This window comes from Symphalangus syndactylus, chromosome 12, assembly GCF_028878055.3.
Source record: "Symphalangus syndactylus isolate Jambi chromosome 12, NHGRI_mSymSyn1-v2.1_pri, whole genome shotgun sequence".
NCBI lineage: Eukaryota > Metazoa > Chordata > Mammalia > Primates > Hylobatidae > Symphalangus > Symphalangus syndactylus.
The window spans coordinates 95,767,729-95,787,993 of record NC_072441.2 but is presented as its reverse complement, the minus strand read 5'-3'; the positions used below and the strand labels follow the sequence as shown (position 1 = coordinate 95,787,993).

Genomic DNA, 20,265 nt, shown 5'->3' with positions numbered 1-20,265 from the left:
AAATTGTCAATATGACTATTAAGGGGTCTGTATTACAGGAATGGCCCAGATAAGGGTAGTGAGTTTTAAGGGCTAAAAGGTTAAAAAAAAAAAAAAAGAGGCATTATGGAGGAGACAGAGGGTAAAAATGGGGTACAGCTTAAATGACAAGTGTTCAGAAGTAGGAAAACAAAGCACAAAGCATTTTTACTAAACTGGAAGTGATGCCACAAGAGAACAGAAGTGAGGCTAAAGTGGTAGGCTGGGCCAAATTGTAATGAGCTTTTAATTCTAGACAAATGCTGTCAGCAGTCGGAATCTAGGTTTCTGACAACCTGCAGTGGCAAGGTGAAAGAGCTGTTCTAAGACTACGCACCTGCTGGCATATGAGGGTTGGATTGAAAGGTGAAAAAAACAGAAGCAGAAGAATAACAAGTGGCTACTGCACAAGACCAGGCACACAGTTAACATTGCTCAATAGACAGCAGAGACACAGGAAGGCTGACAAAGAGCTAGACGCCAGAAACAAAGTAGGAAGAACCAGCAAAGGTTCTTATTTCTTGGGGACAGAAGGCAAGTGGTAAGGGACAGGGAAGGAAAGGACAGAAAACACAAAACAAAACAAAACAAAATGATTACAAAGCTCATCTGTAGATGAACACAATTACCCTAAAAAAAAAAAAAAAAAAAAAAAAAAAAAGCAAACAGAAAAGGGAAACAGAAGGGAGAAAAAATGAGTTCAGTTTCAGACACGTGGATCCCGAGGCCATGGGCCAAAAAAGCCATCTACAGTACGGCTTTTGAATATACTGGGTTTGAATATACTTTTCCTGTAAAACCTATAAAAACAAAAAAGCAACCCACTCATCTTATTAAATGTGTCCCGACATTTTGGAATTAAAGGATCCTATGTCAATAACTGAACATGCTGGGATTAACTGCAATCAGACCCGTGTGTAAGTATAAGTTGATTAGCTAAAAATATTAATCAGAATTACAGCATGTTCTTAATATTAAATTTTCAGTTATGTAAACCTTCATGGACCCACATGACAAGGCTGTTTCCAGCATAAATGGAACTGCTCTTTAAAAGAAAGTTATTACCTCTGGGTGTCTTCCTGATGACTGCTTCATTTTCTATGGACTTAAATAATGGCTCTCACACCCACTCTTGCAGAAGACTTCAGTGGGAAATCTTTAAATGTTTAAATAGTTCTTTGGACTCTCTTGAGTAAACTTATGTGTTTAATCTTGCCTCTATGGGAACATTAGTGTATGTTCTATGCTGATGCCATATTTATGTAAAGCAGAGAATGCCTCTGTATGTCTTTCCATAGTATCTGTATGGATTCCTGTATTCACCCTTATGGCTACTGTAAGGGAAAGCCTCTTATAAAGACCTCTAGACTATGCATTCTCCATAGGGGAGATTCTCCCCCAAGGGAGCAAACACTGGCTCTTGGGTGGGAAGCTTTGAGAAAATCTTGCTCTTTTATATGTAAAACAGTTGCAGATGATATCTACAATATTAACATTTCATGGAAGGGGGCAGAGATTAAGAAAAAATGTGAAAAGCCTCCTTTTAAAAATAAATTTTAAAAACTACTGAGAAGCACTGCCTTAGGTAATCCCTAAAACCTATGAGGCTGTAAATATTATTAGCAGATTTTTCTACCTGAGAGAGAAATAACACATAAGGGAAATCATACCGTATTGAAGTTTAAACAATTCTAACCTGTGTGGTGTGGCCATGGGTGAATAACTCTTGAGTCAGTGTCTCCCATCCTCTCCACCCTGTCTTCCTCATAGAGCTGTCAAGATTAAATGGCATAGGCATATGACAGGCCCAACATCTAGGTGGTGATCAACAATGTAACTCACCATTCAGAAGAATTGGGCATTCTTAAAGATAGATGACAGACTGTCTTTGCTAAATACTGACAACCTGAAACATGCAACAGTACTAAAATATGTGCCAACATATGAAGGGCATTCCACATGCTGGGAGAACAACAGTAACAACCAATTGTGTATTTTAGTAACTCAAGAGCTAGACACTCTCCTGAGCACTTATCTTGTATAATCTTACTTTATCCTCCTAACACCCTTGTGTGGGAAGTTTTATCGTCTCCATTTTACAGACCAGAACCAAGATAGTCAGTTCATGTTTAATAAACACCCACTGCATAACCAGCACTCCACTAGTTACTAACTAACCCTTTTTTCAACCCTCTGGTGCTGTATTTCTGTTACATCCTTCATCTTACTCCAAAGTCATCTATATATCAGCCTTCCTCCTAATCATCTCTGGGTGAGAGCAAGGATTCTGTTTTAGACATTTCTGAAGGCCCTACATAACCCACTACATAGTAAGCTCCCAAATCAATATTGCTAAATCAGATGGACTATATGCTAAATTAAAAAAAGATAAATCAGAAGGTACATACATATATATGTATATAAAATTTGGTAATACATAAAATAAATATCAATAAATATGCGGCAATAAAAGATGAAAAGATGCAGGATAAATCCTGATTAGAGTCAGTGTGGTCAATTAAGATCAATTTCAGAATGGGATTTGATGGTGGAGAGGAACTGAACAAAGACAAGGAAACCAGATGCATTTAAGAGATGCTGAACTTATTTTATCCTGAAGCAAGAGAAAGGCCTTGAAGTCTATAATAGATAACAAATACACTCATTTTGGAAATGAACCATCAGAAAAATGGATCACTAATTATGCAGCAGTAAAGAAACCTGTGAGGTAGGACTAGCCAAGTGCAGTCAAGCATTCTTACCGACACAGTAGTGTCAGCCCCCTCTGGCTGGAAGCTCCAGGAGACTGAGGTTAACCCGCCAGTCGTACTAGTAGACTTGAACTTGCAGGTCAGCTTCCCTTGTGTACCATTTGCCACGAAGATTTCTTTTGGCGTATATACTTCCAAGGCTGATACTCCAGCTGTCACTGAAGAGAAAGGAATAAGGGTAGTTAAAAGTAGGACTTAGCATGAATACCACTGTGCATTTTTGCCAGACAAGAAAAGATACAGCAAAGTTACGGGATATATACAGTAATTCACTGCCATTACATATTTCTGGCACCATATTCTATAGCTAAGTTCAATCAGAATAGCACTATAAACAGAATAATTGCTGATGGTTTAGGTTTGTATTGCTTTTTAGTTAAGATATTTTTATTAGTTTGGCTATATTGAATATTTATTTTTTTAACTAATAGACTTTTTAAAAGAGCGGTTTTAGGTTTACAGAAATACTGAATGGAAGGTAGAATTCTCATATTCTCTCACTCCCCCACGGCCATCCTGTTTCTCCTATTATTAACATCTGGCATTAGTGTTATATATTTGTTTTAATTGATGAGCCAATATGGTTACATCATTGTTAACCAAAGCCCATAGTTTACATTAGGATTTGCGTTAGTGTTGCAGATCTTATGGATTTTGACAAAGGTGTATAGTGACGTCTCCACCATTATAGTATCATACAGAATGGTTTCACTCCCTAAGCATCCCCTGTGCTACACCAATTTATTCCTGCCCTCCTTTCCCCCACACCCCTGGCAAACACTGACCTTATACTGTCTCTATAGTTTTGCCTTTTCTAGAATGTTATCTAGTTAAAATCATACAGCATGTAGCCTTTTAAGGCTGGCTTCTTTCACTTAGTAATATGCACTTAACTTTCTTTCATGTCCTTTTGTGGCATAATATCTCATTTCTTTTTATTGCTGAATAATATACAAATTGTATGGATGTACCACAGTTTATTCGTTCACCTACTGAAGGACTTCTTGGTGGCTTCCCTGATGGTCTATTTTTAATGAGGTGATGGGCGTATTTTTATTTCTTTAAGTAGTTCTCATGCTCATCTGTTATGTAATTGTTATCACACTGAACTTTTCTCATCATCCATATGTAATGCAATTAAAACTATCGTAAGATATAACTTCATTTTAAAGCCACATTTATTATTTAACTGATCCTTTTCTTGTAAAGAACTTAAGGAAGAAAAATGCATATTTTGGTTTTGTTAGTGAAATCATACCTACCATAAGACTTCACTGTGCTAGGTAAGTAAACAGCTGATTACACTGTATATCATTTTCATTTCACCCATCAAGTTTTGTCAGTTAGCCTAAGCCCAGGAAAGAGTAATTAAAATGTGTCTACCATTTGGAATATAAAAATGGTTCTTTTTTCAAGATCTGCAATCATAGGCAACTGCAGGAATTGTTAGATTGCTGTTAAAAGTATTTGCCAAATTGCTAAAGATTGCTAATTTGAACATACTGCTATAAAAGAAATGCTTTCACAGACAAAATGAAAGTCAGAAAAAAAAAAAAAACTTATTTGGCCCAAAATTGGTAACTTAAAAATACCCATCTTCGATATTTTTTAAAGAAATCGTTTGGAATAAATATCTGCAGTGTTGCAATAATTCTTAGAATGTAACAGACGGGCAGAATAAGGAAGAGTATTGTCAGCCAGGACTGATGGTCATTTTCAGAATTTTTTCTCCTTGAAGACTTAACTGACTCTCAGCCAAGGAGAACAAGAGTACTCCCCCATTCCTCCTAACCATCTTGCAAATGTTTATTCTCAGGACACAATGGGCACTTTTGGCTATTCTTTTAAATAAACTGATAGCCATACTGCATCAAGCAGATTTTTTTTTCTGCTAAAGAGGGTGGATTATTATTATAGGGAACAATAGATTATTATTTGTGGTCCAAACCTCAAAACAAGCATTTCTTTCAGAGGAGATGGCAAACAAAAGAGTTCCTTGCTATTGTGGGTAGGCAGAAAAGCAGCCCCAGGGCACTTGAGTTCAAAATGAAGGACAAAGCACAAGACTAGACTAGTGAACCAGCTTATTCCAGGAAGCAGCACCGGCTTGCAACCCTTATTCACTCTGTGTGATTTTGACTAGTTTTCTCCATGGTGATGAGCACTAGAAAGCCACAGTCTCTAAAAGTCTATAAATAAGGTTTCTCAAGGATTTTCTTTTCTTTCTTTCTTTTTTTCTTTTTTGAGACCGAATCTCAATCTTGTCACCCAGGCTGGAGTGCAGTGGCGCAACCTCTGCCTCCTGGGTTCAAGCAATTCTCCTGCCTCAGCCTCCCAAGTAGCTGGGATTACAGACACCCACCACCACGCCGGGCTAATTTTTGTATGTTTATTAGAGACGGGGGTTTCACCATGTTGGCCAGGCTGGTCTTGAACTCCTGACCTCGGGTGATTCGCCAGCCTCGGCCCCCCAGTGTGCTGGGATTACAGGCGTGAGCCACCGCACCCGGCCTTCTTCAAGGATTTTCTTAAACCAGATCCCTTCCTCAAGGCCTGGCTGCAAGACTTGTCATCCTGAGACATTATTTAAAGATGGAATTAGACCAAGTGTCCAAGTTTACAGTCACAGAATTTTGAGCAAAAAGACTAACCAAATTCCCAAATGGCTTTTAGGCATATATTTAAGACACAGATTTCGTTATACCAAAGCTAGGTAATAAACAGGTGGCTTTTTAAAAAACAACAACACTCTTTGGCTAATTTGAACATGTAGCTCTTAGCCAGGATTATGAAATCCAAAGCTAGCCCATCAGCTAGCTCAAGAAAAAGAAAATGACGCCACACACTGAGAAATTAACTTCCTCCCATCCCTGGCTACCTACGCTTTTCTCTAATATTACTCTTGTCCTCATTTTTGGAGATTTCATCAGTCATAAGATAAACCTTCTAAAACTCTAGTCTGTTTATCTTCTCCAATAATCTGGGTAAGATCAGGCCTACCCTAGCCACTCATTCCTATGGTCATACCTGTTCAATCAGGTTTAGCCTACAGCTGCTTCCTTATGTATTTTAAGTTTGGCCTAAGGGTTTTTCTGTACACTGTGAACTGTAACAAGTATAGGTGTAAACAGGCCGTAGCCAATCACTTTGTGCCAATCACCAAGTTTTGGCCAATCAAATGTAGCCAACTGTTCAAATTGTGTTCAAATAAGGCAAATGCCGAGCTATAATCAATGCGGCTGTTTCTGTACCTCACTCCTGTTTTCTGTACATCACTTTCCTTTTCTGTCCATAAATCTTCTTCCACCACGTGGCTGTGCTGGCGTCTCTGAGCCTACCTTGGCTCAGAAGGCTGCCCATTTCGCAATTCATTCTTTGTTCAATTAAACTCCTTTAAATTTCATTCAGCTGAAGTTTTTCTTTTATACCCTAAACCAGGGCTTCTCAACCTCAGCACTACTGACAACCGGGATGGAGAATCCTTTGTTGTGGGAAACTGTGCTATACCTTGTAGGATGTTGAGCAGCACCCCTGGCCTCTACCAGATGACAGCAGCATCTCCTCTGCCTCCAGCTGTGACAACCAAAAATGTCTCCAGACATTGCAAATGCCTCCTCAGAGGTGAAATCCCCCCAGCTGAGAATCACTAGCTCTAGACCCTATCATCAGTACCAGCACCCACTCCAGAATCATAGTTTCAGGCTTCTCTACTCCCTAATTGACCACTTCTTAGCTTTCCAATATCCTCCAAAACCCTGAGTTCATTGATCCCTAAGCTGCATCAGAAACTAAAATCCCAGCATGTCTTTATTTGCCTTACTCAGACTAAATCCCATAGGCCACCATTATACTCACCCCCTTGCATACACAATCAGCTCTCTTGCCTCGCCCTTCAGGGCCTTCACCTGCAACCTCTATCCTGGTTAAATTCAATTCTCTACCCACTCTGCATCTCCACCAGGGTGGCTGACCACAGCTGGACAAAAGCACACAATCCTACTGACTATTTTTGCCTTAAATGTATGGTCACTAACCTTACAGGGACTCTTAATGCTGTCTAGCAATCCATCCACATTGCCCTAATCCATCTGCTTTCCATTTCCCTAGAGGACTATTTTAAACCTTCCTCTCTAACCTCAAATTTCCACTTCCTCCGGTTTCTCACTCCCAGCTAATGACTGAGCTGCTTATTTCATTGAGAAAACAGAAGCAATGAGAAGAGAATCTCCCTATGTCCAGACACCATAGGTACCCACCTCCCTGCATCTGTGCCCATTCTGCTTTCTCTGCACTCCTATGTAGAAAGTGTCTGTCTGCATCCCTCTCCAGGATGAACCTCTCCACTGCACATTGCATCTCATCCCTTGCCTACCTAAGGACATTCATTGATCCAGCAATTCTCCCTCTTCTGAATTTTTCACTCACTACTGAATTACCACCAGCAGCAATATAAACATACAGATTTATATTTATATCCCAGGTTTAGAGAAAAAAATCTTGACCCTGCATCTCCCTGCAGTTCTGGCCCCTTTGTCCTCCTTTATTTATTTATTTATTTATTTTTGAGACGGAGTCTCGCTCTGTTGCCCAGGCTGGAGTGCAGTGGCGCAATCTCAGCTCGCTGCAAGCTCCGCCTCCCGGGTTCACGCCATTCTCCTGCCTCAGCCCCTCCGAGTAGCTGAGACTACAGGAGTCTGCCACCACGCCCGGCTAATTTTTTGTATTTTTAGTAGAGACGGGGTTTCACTGTGGTCTCGATCTCCTGACCTCGTGATCTGCCCGCCTCGGCCTCCCAAAGTGCTGGGATTACAAGCGTGAGCCACCGCGCCCAGCCTGTCCTCCTTTATTTTACCAATCTTGAAAGAATTGTCTGTACACATTGTGTCCAACTTCTCTCCTTCTCTGTTCTCTTGGATAAATCCAATTTAGGCTTTCATCTCTGTTACTCCACAGAAACTGTTTTTGTTAAGGAATGCAACGACCTCCATGGTTAATTCTCAAATCTTGTCTTATTGCCCTATCTAAAACCTTTGAAAGTTACTCCCTCCTAAAACTTTTTTTTTTTGTTTTTTAACAGTTTAGCTTTTGGAATGCCTCTCCCTCTTCATTCTCTTACCTCACTGACTGCTCGTTCCCTGGTTCTCCTGACCTCTAAATGATTAAGAGCCCAGATCATTTCTCTGACTGCTTATCTATTTAACATTCCTTCTCTTGGTGACCTCATTCAGTTTCAAATGCTGATGACAACTGTACACACACACACACACACACACACACACACACACACAGCCTATTCAACTTTGCTTGGATGTAATTGGCATCATCTCAAATTTAATATGTCCAAATTAAACTCCTGATTCCCACCCCCTAAACTTCCTTTCCATGGTCTTCTCCAAATCAGTAAATGGCAACACTGGTTTTCTAGTGGCTGAGACCAAAACCCTGGACTGTTTTGTGACTTCTCTCTTTTGCATAACTTTCCTCCAAGCTGTCAGCTACACACGTCATCTCTACTTAGAAACCTATCTAGAGGGGCCGGGCGCGGTGGCTCACATTTGTAATCCCAGCACTTTGGGAGGCCAAAGTGGGCAGAACACGAGGTCAGGAGATCGAGACCATCCTGGCTAACATGGTGAAACCCCGTCTCTACTAAAAATACAAAAAAATTAGCTGGGTGTGGTGGCGGGCGCCTGTAATACCAGCTAATCGGGAGGCTGAGGCAGGAGAATGGTGTGAACCCGGGAGGCAGAGCTTGCAGTGAGCTGAGATCGTGCCACTGCACTCCAGGCTGGGTGACAGAGCAAGACTCTGTCTCAAAAACAAAAACAAAACAAAACAAAAGAAACCTATCTAGAAATTGATCTCTCTCTGCCTCATTTGGTGTCACCATCTTGGTCCAAGCCACTGTCACCTTTCACCTGGATTAAGTATTGATAGCTTCCTAATTGGTGTCTGCTTCCTTCAGCCTTCCCCACTTCACAGCAACTAGCCCACAGAGAGGCCAAAGAGATCTCATTAAAATTCAGGTTGGATCATATCACTCTTCTACTCAAAATCCTCTATGGGTTTCCCATCAGCCAGACCAGGCCAGTCCTCATGTGGCCTACAAAGTCCTACATGAGCTAACTCCTGGCTACCTCTCGGACCTCATTGCCTACCCTGACCCCCTCAAATATGTTGCAGCAGCCACCCTGGTTACCATGTTTTTCCTCTGCCTATGGTGAGTGTACCCCAGATAGACAATGCTATGGACAAAGAGACCAAAGGTATACCAGGAAATCACAATGCCATGACAGACAAGGGAAGAGTGGCCAACTGGGTCAAATGCTGAGAGCTGGGTGCTCTGTGTAGTTGATTGTAGGGAGAAATTTCAGTGAAGATCCTTGCTTAAAACTGCACATGGTTTCCTTGCACACAGCATCTAAAATCCAAATTAACTTTTGCCAAGCACAGAGCCGCAGTTTCTGACCAACTACGATGAGCATGAATGGCATCTTGTCAGAAGTGTTCTCCTGTGTGGGTAAAGAGAGAAACTAAATCACAGGTTTCCCCCTCAGGCTGTATTCTATGCAGACTGTGCAAGGGATGAGTTCACTGGTTTCTTAAACAATTGGGAATGATTTGCTTTGTCCATTCCCTTGCCTTTTTTTAAATGACTAGGAGTATTATGGGAATACATAGTAAAATTATTGTTGAATTCAGATAGCTCATCCACAGAGTCATAAAAGAGAGTTTTTAGGGGCTAGTTAAAATGGCTAAAAATGCAAATATAAAGACCATTGAGATATACAGAAACTATTGTTCTAATCTACATTCCATGTCACTAAAGACTAGAATCTCAATCTGAATAAGATATTAAATAGGTTTCTTTGAGGCCGAGGATTTATAATTATGGCATAGTGGCAAAAATGGCTGTGAAATGTAGTAAAGCTTTGGTTTAAAAACTCATAGATGGATTGAAAAAAGTCTGTTGATTCCTGAATAAAACCAATTGCTTTGGGAATAAAAACACAGAAATGAAATGAAATAAAATAGATTAAATGATATACAAACGTTTTCATATCCTGCCAACTTTGGATTCTGAGCTCCACGTAAACTTGCATACAAACTTCAACATGGAAATGAGAGCTGAGCCTACTTTCTCTCTGGGGAACGGCTCTATAAGGAGTACAGAATCCTGCTGAGTTATGCTAGAGTTTAAAGGGCAAGAATATAAACAAATATAATCCAAACAACCCTTCTCTTAGAGTACTCCGGAGAATAAGGTTTCTAAAATGACCGTGTTGCTCAAAGGTATCATTTAGCAATGAAGTGATACTGACCCTCAAAACAGGAAATCAATTCAAATGAAAAAAGCCCGCAAAGTCATTTGACAAGTAATCAAAAAGTCTGTGGAATCATCTGACTGGGGTCATTTTTACAATAATCAAAGGATATTCAAAATGTAATATTCTTACAATTTGGATGGACAACCAGAACATTTCAGAAAGAAAAAAAAAGCAAAGATAGAAAACAAAACAATATCCATCACAATCACAAAGAAAAAAGCAAATTCAAGAATGGTTCACCTAAGAGGCTATTTCCTGACATGACTGACCTATTTCAATATTCTCAATTACTGAAACAAGAGTAAATAATGTCTCCCAACTACATGCTGAGATGATCTTACTCCAAGTAAATTCAAACTCTCATACCATAAAATAATTTGAAATACACTGTGGCAGCATTATTAGGAACAAATAAACACGTTCACAGCAGGGAACATAGGCAGGGATCTTGAAGCTGTTACTGGTTGAAGCAATTCCATGTCATGTTACTACTGGGTCCACTTATAGCACACTAGTTTGTGAAAACCTTATCTTTTTTTTTTTTTTTTTTTGAGACAAGAGTCTTGCTCTGTTGTCCAGGCTGGAGTGCAGTGGAGCGATCTCAACTCACTGCAACCTCCGCCTCCTGGGTTCAAGTGATTCTCTGGCCTCAGCCTCCTGAAGAGATGGGACTACAGACGTGCGCCACCATGCCTAGCTAATTTTTCTATTTTTTTTAAAGTAGAGACAGGGTTTCACCATGTTGGTCAGGCTAGTCTTGAACTCCTGACCTCAAGTGATCCACCCGCCTTGGCCTCCCAAAGTGCTGGGATTAAAGGTGTGAGCCACCTCACCCGACCCCTAAAAACCTTATCTTTTCAACACACCTTGTTAAGGTTTTCCTTGAAATTGAAAAAGGCTTTCATTTTGAATTTTTTTAAGCACTTTGATGTTACCAGTATAAACTCCTGCTTAAAAGAGTATAATCAAGCAATTTATTTAAACAGCATTCTGACCTATCTCTTGTTCTCTGTTGGTACACAGCAAGAGTCTGATACTGTAATATCTCCTAATAAGCATAAATATGACCTTTTAAAACATACTAGAAGAGAGGAACAAAAGAGAGCACTAAATACAAATTCAGGGTAGTAGTTACAACTGGAACAGGGTGGAGGAGGCAGGATGTGAAAGGTACACACTATTGGTAATGTTTTATTTCCTAGGCTGGTCATGAGTACATGGGTGCTTATTTTAATACTGATATGTAAACTGTACACACATACACTCTTTGGTATATATTTTACTTTTTACAATAAAAATTTTTAAAAAGAGAGACACAGGAAGACATTAGTAAAGCAATAAAAGATTTACTTTTTAAGTTTCAGAATGCTCCAGTGAAAATTCCACACGATTCCCTCACAGTGTCTACTATGACTTCTACAATCAGGCTGGATAAAGTAAAGCTGACTCAATGATGTGTGCTGGTGGAGATAACACAGGCACAGAGCTGCCTCGCTGCCACTGTGGGGTCAGACTCAAATCTCTCCTGGGAACAGGGCCACCCTGCAGCTGAAGTGGGCTCTTTCCTCCCGCGAATCAGGGCTGCTATTGTGGACCTCTCTCGGCTGGATGGCACAAAGTAGGGGAAGGCTGCAAAAGTATCCTCCATTCAACAAGCCCTAAGTATTAATAAACTAAGCTTTTCATTAGTCAGGAACACACTCTTCTGCACTCTTTGTCTAAAGTTATGCTTCAGGCCTTAATCTCAAGGGACTTCCTCCTAGCATCTGCCCCACACTCCCTACCCTGTGCTCCCCGACATCCTGTCCTTTCCTTGTCAATGCTCTCCTCACACCCCACTTAAATGACCGGCTGAATGCACCCCTAAGAGGGCAAAGGGCTGTGTCTACCTTGTTTACTGTTATACCCTCATTACCTGACAAATGCCTGGCCCTTTCACAATGTGTTCAAAAAACATTTGTTTGAATGTCAGGAAAAATGAATGAATCAGTGAATGAATGAATGAAGAAAGAATACAATATATCAAACTAAACTCAGATAAGCTCAGCCATAAAAATCAACTTGCTCTACAACAAACGGCTTCAGCATAATGCCCAACACAAAAAGTGTCTGCAGAGATAATTCAGGGTCAACTTTGAATGCTGACACTACCTTGGAGGACACTTAGATATGTTTCCTCCAAGAATCATCTTTCTGTGTGAGAGAATCATCGCAAAGGAGACTCACCTTTTGAAATAATTGATTACCAAAAAAAAAAAAAAAATCTGGCCAGACAAGGTGGCTCACTCCTGTAATCCCAGCATTTTGGGAGGCTGAGGCAGGAGGATGGCTTGAGCCCCGGAGTTCAAGACCAGCCCTCGGCCGGGCGCGGTGGCTCAAGCCTGTAATCCCAGTACTTTGGGAGGCGGAGGCGGGCGGATCACGAGGTCAGGAGATCGAGGCCATCCTGGCTAACACGGTGAAACCCCGTCTCTACTAAAAATACAAAAAATTAGCCGGGCATGTTGGCGGGCGCCTGTAATCCTAGCTACTCGGAGAGGCTGAGGCAGGAGAATGGCGTGAACCTGGGAGGCGGAGCTTGCAGTGAGCCGAGATCGCGCCATGCACTCTAGCCTGGGGGACAGAGCAAGACTCCGTCTCAAAAAAAAAGACCAGCCCTCATCTTTACAAAAAAATAATAGCTGGGCATAGTGGCTCAAACCTGTGATCTCAGACACTCAGGGGGCTGAGATGAGATAGGAGGACTGCCTGGGCCTGGAAGGTTGAGGCTGCAGTGAACTGTGATTGTGCCACTACACTCCAGCCTGTGTGACAGAGTGAGACTGTCAAAAAAAAAAAAAAAAAAAAATCCATGTACTTTTACTAACACACAAGATTACCAAATCCCTCTCAGAGTCAGTTCCTTCCACTTATGATGGATGTCCAGCTGGCCACATATCTATCCTTAACCTTTTTGGTACCAACAAAGATCTTTCTGTTTCTCAAATGAGAAATGCTCAAAGGGTCCTGAATCAGGCCAGTCATTGAACTAATCACTTGACTCAAGAGCCCTGGGATTTCTTCTTGCCCTCCTCTATACATGTACTGTTCATCTCTCTCTCTCTCTTGCAAATGGTCTCCTTTCTTCAATCAACCATTCATTCTTTCAAACACACACCGAGACTCAGCCTCTAAATGTACTGACAGCCTAGTGGAGACACATAAACAAACATCTACAGTGCGGCTGCAGAAGCACCGTGCCTGGCCCCTGCGATGCACAAAGTGCTATTAGGAGACTTTCCACAGTGCAGGGCTTCCATTAAATACTAAAGGCTCAAAACACGAAGCAGGCAACACAACTGCCCCAGTGGCAGTTAGCTTGAATTGTATCATCTGCATAAAGCATCCAAACATTTCTCGGTCCTTAGCAAGCAGATGAAAATAAGAAACTTTTGGTAGGAAAAATCAGATTTTACTTCTGCTAGAGTACAGTGGACTAAAATGCTTAACATAAAGAACATGTTGAAAGCTCTGGAGGCATATCTGATAGATAAGAAAATAACACTCTCACATATTTTTACACTTCCCAGGTGCTGATAAAATTGCTCTTCAGGAAAAAGACCACTGTACCTCAAATCTATCTTTCTGGGCTCTCAAATCTTACCAGGTTTATAGTATGTTTGAAGATATGTGAACCAAAATTTAACTGAAACCAGAAAAGCCAATACAATTATTACTACAAGGACAGAACAAGAGATTGGAAAGAATACGTCTATGGTTGATGGCAATAAGAGTATATTCCTCTCCTCCAAAACACAGCAAAAATTTTAAAAAATTTAAAAATACTGATGCCTACTGAAACTACTGAAAAATACTAAATTGCTCTGTATGATATTATAATAATAGATATATGTCATTGTACATCTGTTGAAACCCATAAAACCTACAACAGAAAGAACGAACCCTAATGTAAATATAATGGCCTTTGGGTGATAATGATGTGTTACTGTAGGTTCACCAACTGTAACAATGTATCACTCCAGTGGGGGATACCGATAATAGGAGAGGCCATGGAGGAGACAGATGGGAAATCTGTACCTTCTGCTCTATTTTGCTGTAAACCATAACTGCTCTAAACAGTCTAAGTCTTAAAAGAATACTAATGCCTGGGTCCCACCCCTACCTCCAGGAATTCTGATTTAATTGGTAAGGGGTATGGCCTGGGTATCAGGATTTTTAAAAGGCCCCCAAGTGATTTGAAATATGTAATTACTACCCAGCATACATACATCACTTATGATGCTATTGTACAATAAGACCATGCCTGAAGCAGATGAGCCACGCCTTGCCTGGCATTTGACTGACTGTAGGTATAGGTATGTTCACTTGTAAAATACGTTATTAGTGCACATGCATGAACCTGAACTTTTCAAAATACCAGGGCAGTGCTCTACTCAGCTTCTTAATCAATAACACACTTGTATAAGTTTACATGTCGGCAGAGAAATTACAAAAATCTACTTTATTCTGAAGACTGCACTGGAAGCCTGAGTTAACACGACATTGGTGTCCAAAGTCCACAAATTATTTATATAACCACCCACAAGTGTGTGTGCTATTTTTTATTGTGATTTTAATGGTTTAAAATGTACTTTGGAAACAAATGAAATATGCACTAAGCATTTGGAAGCTCTAAAGTGCAGCAGTGCCAGGTGCAGTGGCTCACGCCTATAATCCCAGCACTTTGGGAGGCTGAGGTGGGTGGATCACTTGAGCTCAGGAGTTCAAGACCAGCCTGGGCAACATGGTGAAACCCCATCTCTACCAAAAATACAAAAAATTAGCTGAGCCTCATGGCGCACACCTGTAATCTCAGCTACTTGGGAGGCTGAGGGGATAGGATTGCTTGAGTCCAGGAGGCAGAGGTTGCAGCGAATGGAGATCACGCCACTGCACTCCAGCCTGGGCGACAGAGAGACCGTCTCAAATAAATAAATAAATAAACTCCAGCTGCTAGAATCTAAGAGAGCTTGAAAATCACTGTTCTGCTTGGTTTTAAGAAATTCAAAGACCAGGCGCGGTGGCTCACACCTGTAATCCCAGCACTTTGGGAAGCTGAGGCAGGTGGATCACCTGAGGTCAGGAGTTCGAGACCAACCTGGCCAACATGGTGAAATCCCATCTCTACTAAAAATACGAATATTAGCTGGGCGTGATGGCGGGCGCCTGTAATCCCAGCTACCTGGGAGACTGAGGTAGGAGAATCGCTTAAACCCGGGAGGCGGAGTTTGCAGTGAGCCGAGATTGCACCACTGCACTCCAGCCTGGGTGACAGAGCGAGACTCCGTCTCAAAAAAAAAAAAAAAAAAAAAAGAAGTTCAGGTTTACTTCAGGGTGTAAAACCAGTCTGCTGCAGCTAGAAAAACGGCCTAACCACAAACCAGTCACCCAGGGGAGGGTAAATTAAATGGAGAAAGAAATACTTCGCCTTTTTTACAGCCATGGGTACTTTCGAGATGTGTTTACTGTCGAGTTATCCTTTGGACACGTTCTTAATGAGATCTGAATTTAATGCAGATTTGTCCATGACAATTTCTTATTGAAAACACATTTAAAAGCTCCTCCATTGCTTCATAAAGTCCATAATTCTCAGCATGGCACACTAGGCTTTTCAAAGTAACCCTCTTTTTCCTGCTTTACATTTGGCAAAGGCTGTTGGTAGTGAGCTGGTATCAGCTTGCTCTCACTTCCCTCAACATGCCACGCAGCCAGCATACCTCAGGGCTATACTCACACAGCTTGGAACGAGGCCCACATCTGAAAGCTTACAGAATTTCAAGACTCCACCTGAACGTGACTTTGGCAAAGCCCTCCCTGATCTTACCACCTCATCTTCTGCCACACTCTTCAGTAATTCTCACACGACTCTATGGCTGTAGCCTACCGAAGACACACCTTTCAGTGAAGAACACAATCTCCCCTGCAATTAACTCTAGCTCCTCTGTTAGACTCACAACTCCTTGAGCCATGGAACTACATCTTACTTGGCTTCAGCATGCCCAGCACCTACTACACTTCCTGGTGGTCAGAGAGCTCTCAAAGAACATTTCAAAAGGAGTGAACAGACAACACTGAATTTTTTGGATTCCTGTAAAGTGAAGTTATGATTAATGAAACATATAAGCACTATTTTTTTTCCTAAAATAAGGAAACCAACCTGCCCTTAAATGGATGCCTAACCCCACTCAAGCTCTCTCTGGCTCCTAGAAAAATCTGGCAAAAGAGTATTGATTAATCAGCACTGATTCATCACTGCCAGAAAGAGTCCAAAGTGTAAACACTCATCCTTGAACAGAAACTAAAATATGAGGGAGGAATGGAAACATCTGCCCCTGCTTCCTATTGAGATGCTGGCTTTATCAGAATTTTTAAAAGACGGTATCAACTGAACAATTCATTTATTGTAGATAATAAGTCCTAAGTTCTGAGTGGGATGAGTCTCATTAGATACTGTACAGGGAAATATACACAAGAATGTATACAACAAACTTTGTGTCCTACAGTGTGCAGGGTATGGCACAGTGCAGGGCATGGGAAAATGGCCCTCCAAGCAGGGAGTCAGCACTACCTGGTCTGTACCTTATTGTTTATGCCACCTTATCTTCCCTAAGATAAGTTCCTACTAAACCATCCCCCTGAAGTCGCAAATAGACTATAGGTAGCTAATTAAAGTCAAAATTTGAAAAATGAAGAGGTCAGGGAATATTTCATGAAAGATGCACTTGAATTTTATCTGGTATACTGAGAAGACTCAAAATAGATTGAAAGGGCATTTTGTTGAGACAGAAAAACGTGAGATGCTGTTTAAAGATGAATTATGAAGATTAATTTGGCTGGAATAGAGGAAAAGTTTTAAGATGAAAAGGTAGTCTGAATTCAGATAAGCTGGAACTTGATCCTGTAGGAAGTGAGCATCACGGAGGATTCTTAAGCAGCCTTGATATAGTAACAGTGGACTTTTTGGTTGAGTTGTAAAGATACACAAAAAAGGGAGGAAAAGAAGACACATTGGAATAATTATTGGAAAACTTATTGGAATAATTTTTTCCCAAAGGATTTTTGTTAGTTTCATTCTGCCTCCAATACTGGAAAAATAGAAAAATTTCCACGAGTGACTCATCTCTAAATCTTTCAAAAACAATACTACTAACAAATGGAATTATTTTTACAAGTATAAACCTGCAAATTGACTTTAGATATGTGAAGGATATTTTTAAAAACTAAGTATTGCATACATTTAATTTCTTTTCTTCTTTTTTTTTTTTTTTTTTTTTTTTGAGATGGAGTCTCATCCTGTTGCCCAGGCTGGAGTGCAATGGTGCCATCTCAGCTCACTGCAACCTCTGCCTCCTGGGTTCAAGCGATTCTCTTGCCTCAGCCTCCTAAGTAGCTGGGATTACAGGTGCGAGCCACCACACCCAGCTAATTTTTTGTATCTTTAGTAGAGATGGGGGTTCACCATGTTGGCCAGGATGGTCTCAAACTCCTGACCTCAAGTGATCCACCCGCCTCAGCCTCCCAAAGTGCTGGGATTACAGACATGAGCCACCGCACCCGGCGCATACATTTAATTTCTGATAGTAAGTAATTCTACATGATTATATCTGTCAAATGACTACTCCATGTTCCTTATTTTTTAAAATATCACAACCATTTTGATGGGACTCTTACTAAAATGTATTATTTTCCTTCTGTCTTCATAAAAAGATAATATGGTGAGTGAAAGTTTAAGGAGAAACATGATAGTTGCCTAGTTTCAAAGAATTACCCACAAGATAGTTATTAATTACAAAGGGGAAAAAAATAGTTACTTTAGAGTGGAGAAACATGGCAGACAACACCTTAACCAAGGATCAAAGTCAACATCACCAGCAGTGGAACAAATGAGCAGCACCTTTCTCCTTAGATCAGGCACTGAGAAGAACAGAACGTTACTTCCGTGGTGTTCCTGCCAAATATGGAGAGCCTAAATCATCAGACACATCTAAATGAGGGGCAATCTACTATGTAACTGGCTTATATAATATACGTTACAAATATTAATGTAAACTTTAAAGAAAATGACTCAGGAAATGCTGCAGACTAAACGTGATGAAAGGGACATGATGGCTAAGTGAATCACATGATTCTGGATTTTCTTTTGCTTTAATGGACATTATTGGATCAGTGGGCATCATCCAAATAAACTCTATACATTAGATAACAGTACTGTTACTGTTTCAATATTCATTTCCTAATTTTGATAATTACACTGTGGTTATATAACATGATGTCCTTAGTCTTCAGGAAATGCACGTTAAATTATTTAGAAATAAAGGAACGGCATTTTTACTGCTCTCATGTGGTACAGAAACACATATACAAGGTGGGACGGGGAGGAAGGGGAGAGAAAGATTTAAGCAAATGTAACAAAATGTTAACATCTGAAAAACCTAGGTGGGCCAGGCACGGTGGCTCACGCCTGTAATCCCAGCATTTTGGGAGCCTGAGGCAGGAAGATCACCTAAGGTCAGGAGTTAGAGACCAGCCTAACCAATATGATGAAACGCTGTCTCTACTAAAAATACAAAAATTAGCCGGGTGTTAGTGGCATGCGCCTGTAATTCCAGCTACTTGGGAGGCTGAGACAGGAGAATTGCTTGAACCTGGGAGGCAGAGGGTGCAATGAGCCGAGATCGCAGCATTGCACTCCAGCCTGGGGAACGAGAGCGAAACTCCATCTCAAAAAAGAAAAGAAAAGAAAAGAAAAGAAAAGAAAAGAAAAGAAAAGAAAAACCTGGGTGAAGGATAGATGGTATTCTTTGTGTTCTTTCTGAAACTTTTTGTAAATCAGAAATTATATCAAAATAAAACTGCAAAAGAAAGAATTACAGTATTCCATTTAACCTTTATTTGGTAGCTCAGAACTTGTGTGGACAATAGGAACGTAATATAAGTTAGTGTGCCCTCTGGGGCCACTCAGGTATGTCGGACTGTTTGCTCCTAGCCAGATGTCTCCAGCCATGATTATTTTTGAACTTTTGTAAATGCTTTTAACATTCTTACTGTCTACGCCATGCAGATCAGGCCAGCTGTGGCCACTGCTGATTGCAGCTTGCCTCCCAGTAGCCTCTATTTCACCTCTAATTAATTGTTCTATTACAGGCTTGAAAACTCATCTAGTTCACGTTCATTTGACAGATGAAAATACTCTAGCCCGGCAGGGCGCGGTGGCTCACGCCTGTAATGCCAGCACTCTGGGAGGCCAAGGTGGGTGGATCACAAGGTCAGGCGATCGAGACCATCCTGGCTAACATGGTGAAACCCCGTCTCTACTAAAAATACAAAAAATTAGCCAGGCATGGTGGCAGGCGCCTGTAGTCCCAGCTACTGGGGAGGCTGAGGCAGGAGAATGGCATGAACCCGGTAGGCAGAGGTTGCAGTGAGCCGAGATCGCGCCACGGCACTCCAGCCTGGGTGACAGAGCGAGACTCTGTCTCGAAAAAAAAAAAAAAAAAAGAAAGAAAGAACATAACCCAAAAAAGGAAAGTAACTTATTGAAGGTATCCAGATCATAAAGAACAGAAACAGGATTTAAACAATTCCGAAGTTCTTGTTTTGTGATATCACACTGATTTGATCAGTGTATAAAGTAAGAATAGTCTCTTAGTGAAGAACTGTGTTACAGGTAAAAGCTCAAGAACTTGAAGGAATGGCTTTTGCCATACTAATCTTAGCTTCCTATTAGCCTTTTTTTTGTTTGTTTACTTTCGAGTGGCCAAATATGCCTCTGCAGATTAGGGAAGTGTTGATGTACTTCAAGATTTTCCCCAAGCCTCCTCTTTAACAAAGAAACCTACATGTTTCATAATCTCTGGATATTTTATATCTTACTGAGTTGGCTGCCTGTATTGCCTGAAGTTTAGATTACTACTCGCTTTGATTTATATACACAGACAACAATTCAACAAAAGAGTAAAAGAACACATGCCATTAAGTCATCTGAAACTGACTGTAGCTTAGACGGTACAACAAAATTTTAGAGCACCTTGTCCCTCCAAAAGTATTTTTCCATATATTTTCAGATAATTGAAAGAACCTTTTGCTTCCTGACTTACTGTAAACATTTA

The 20,265-nt window shown here is 40.8% G+C and overlaps 1 protein-coding gene across 4 annotated transcripts in view; it reads right to left on the bottom strand.

Annotated features, from left to right (window-relative positions):
• MPZL1 (myelin protein zero like 1) overlaps window positions 1–20,265 on the bottom strand; it is a 72,743-nt gene that overhangs the window by 22,978 nt on the left and 29,500 nt on the right. For all 4 annotated transcript variants that reach the window (XR_010117445.1, XM_063625118.1, XM_063625119.1 and 1 more), the window contains exon 2: window positions 2,781–2,947. Coding sequence is in view for 3 of the 4 variants with exons in the window: in XM_063625118.1 (XP_063481188.1) it covers window positions 2,781–2,947 (167 nt within the window). In the remaining variant the exon portion in view is untranslated. The remainder of the gene's footprint in view (window positions 1–2,780; window positions 2,948–20,265) is intronic.